General features: G+C 38.7%; 1 protein-coding gene across 1 annotated transcript in view; it reads right to left on the bottom strand.

The window, feature by feature from the left end:
• LOC146670520 (A-type voltage-gated potassium channel KCND3-like) overlaps positions 1–341 on the bottom strand; it is a 30,979-nt gene extending 30,638 nt beyond the window's left edge. The window contains exon 1 of the mRNA XM_085408068.1: positions 310–341. Coding sequence (XP_085264194.1) covers positions 310–341 — 32 coding nt within the window. The remainder of the gene's footprint in view (positions 1–309) is intronic.
• Between the last annotated feature and the right edge of the window lie 461 nt (positions 342–802).

Raw genomic sequence — 802 nt, 5'->3', positions numbered from 1 at the left:
CAATTCTGTTTTGCAGTGTTAGTCAGTAAGTGACTGGCTGCTCCCGTATGGGATTAGAACGATGCCACCTTATCCCATAGTCCAGCCAATAATGCGATTCACATTCGTATATACGCAGCTAATCAACGTGGTTGACAGGCTATGACAGACTGATGTCGCTCACAGTGGTCCAAGGGATCGCTCAGGGAGTTTGTGTGTTCGCTCAGACACATGAAAAATTAGAGGAACATTGCATAGGTGTGAACGTCTGTCTCCCTGTTAACTCTGTGATAGATTAGTAACCTGTCAAGGGTGTACCCTGGCTTTTACCCTATGACACCTAGGATAGGCTCCAGCCCCATCATAACCCTGAACTGAATATGGGGAAGAAAATGGATGGAAAATGTAATCAGTGGGCGATCCATTAGTATGTAAATGACCTTGAGAAAAAAAGTAAATCTAAGAACTAACGGGAAAGACAAGTTAAAGTATATGAGCTACAGCTAATTTTAAAGCTAAATAAACCTAGAATACCTCAAGTAAAAATAAATCAATTCAGCTATAATTATGAAAAATCTGCTTTTGTCATATGTTAAAAATAACACAACCAGTGCTAGCTAAAAGTCCTTAATCACATCATTGTTGCTGCTCTGAACCTTAACCCTGTCCTTGGCCACAAAATGAGTGGAAACAACATCACATGCATGCAGGAACATTAATTATTTCTGTCTTTACACTCCTCAATTTTCAGATAAATTATAAATACTTTTTATTAAATGAAAAAAGTACAAGAGTACCGAGCTCTGTACAGCTAAAGGGAAAT

This window comes from Rhamphochromis longiceps, linkage group LG5 (genome assembly GCF_057381845.1).
Source record: "Rhamphochromis longiceps isolate RC_006_pf linkage group LG5, R_longiceps_female_GT1.1, whole genome shotgun sequence".
Taxonomy (NCBI): Eukaryota; Metazoa; Chordata; class Actinopteri; order Cichliformes; family Cichlidae; genus Rhamphochromis; species Rhamphochromis longiceps.
This window is presented reverse-complemented; position numbering and strand designations above follow the sequence as displayed.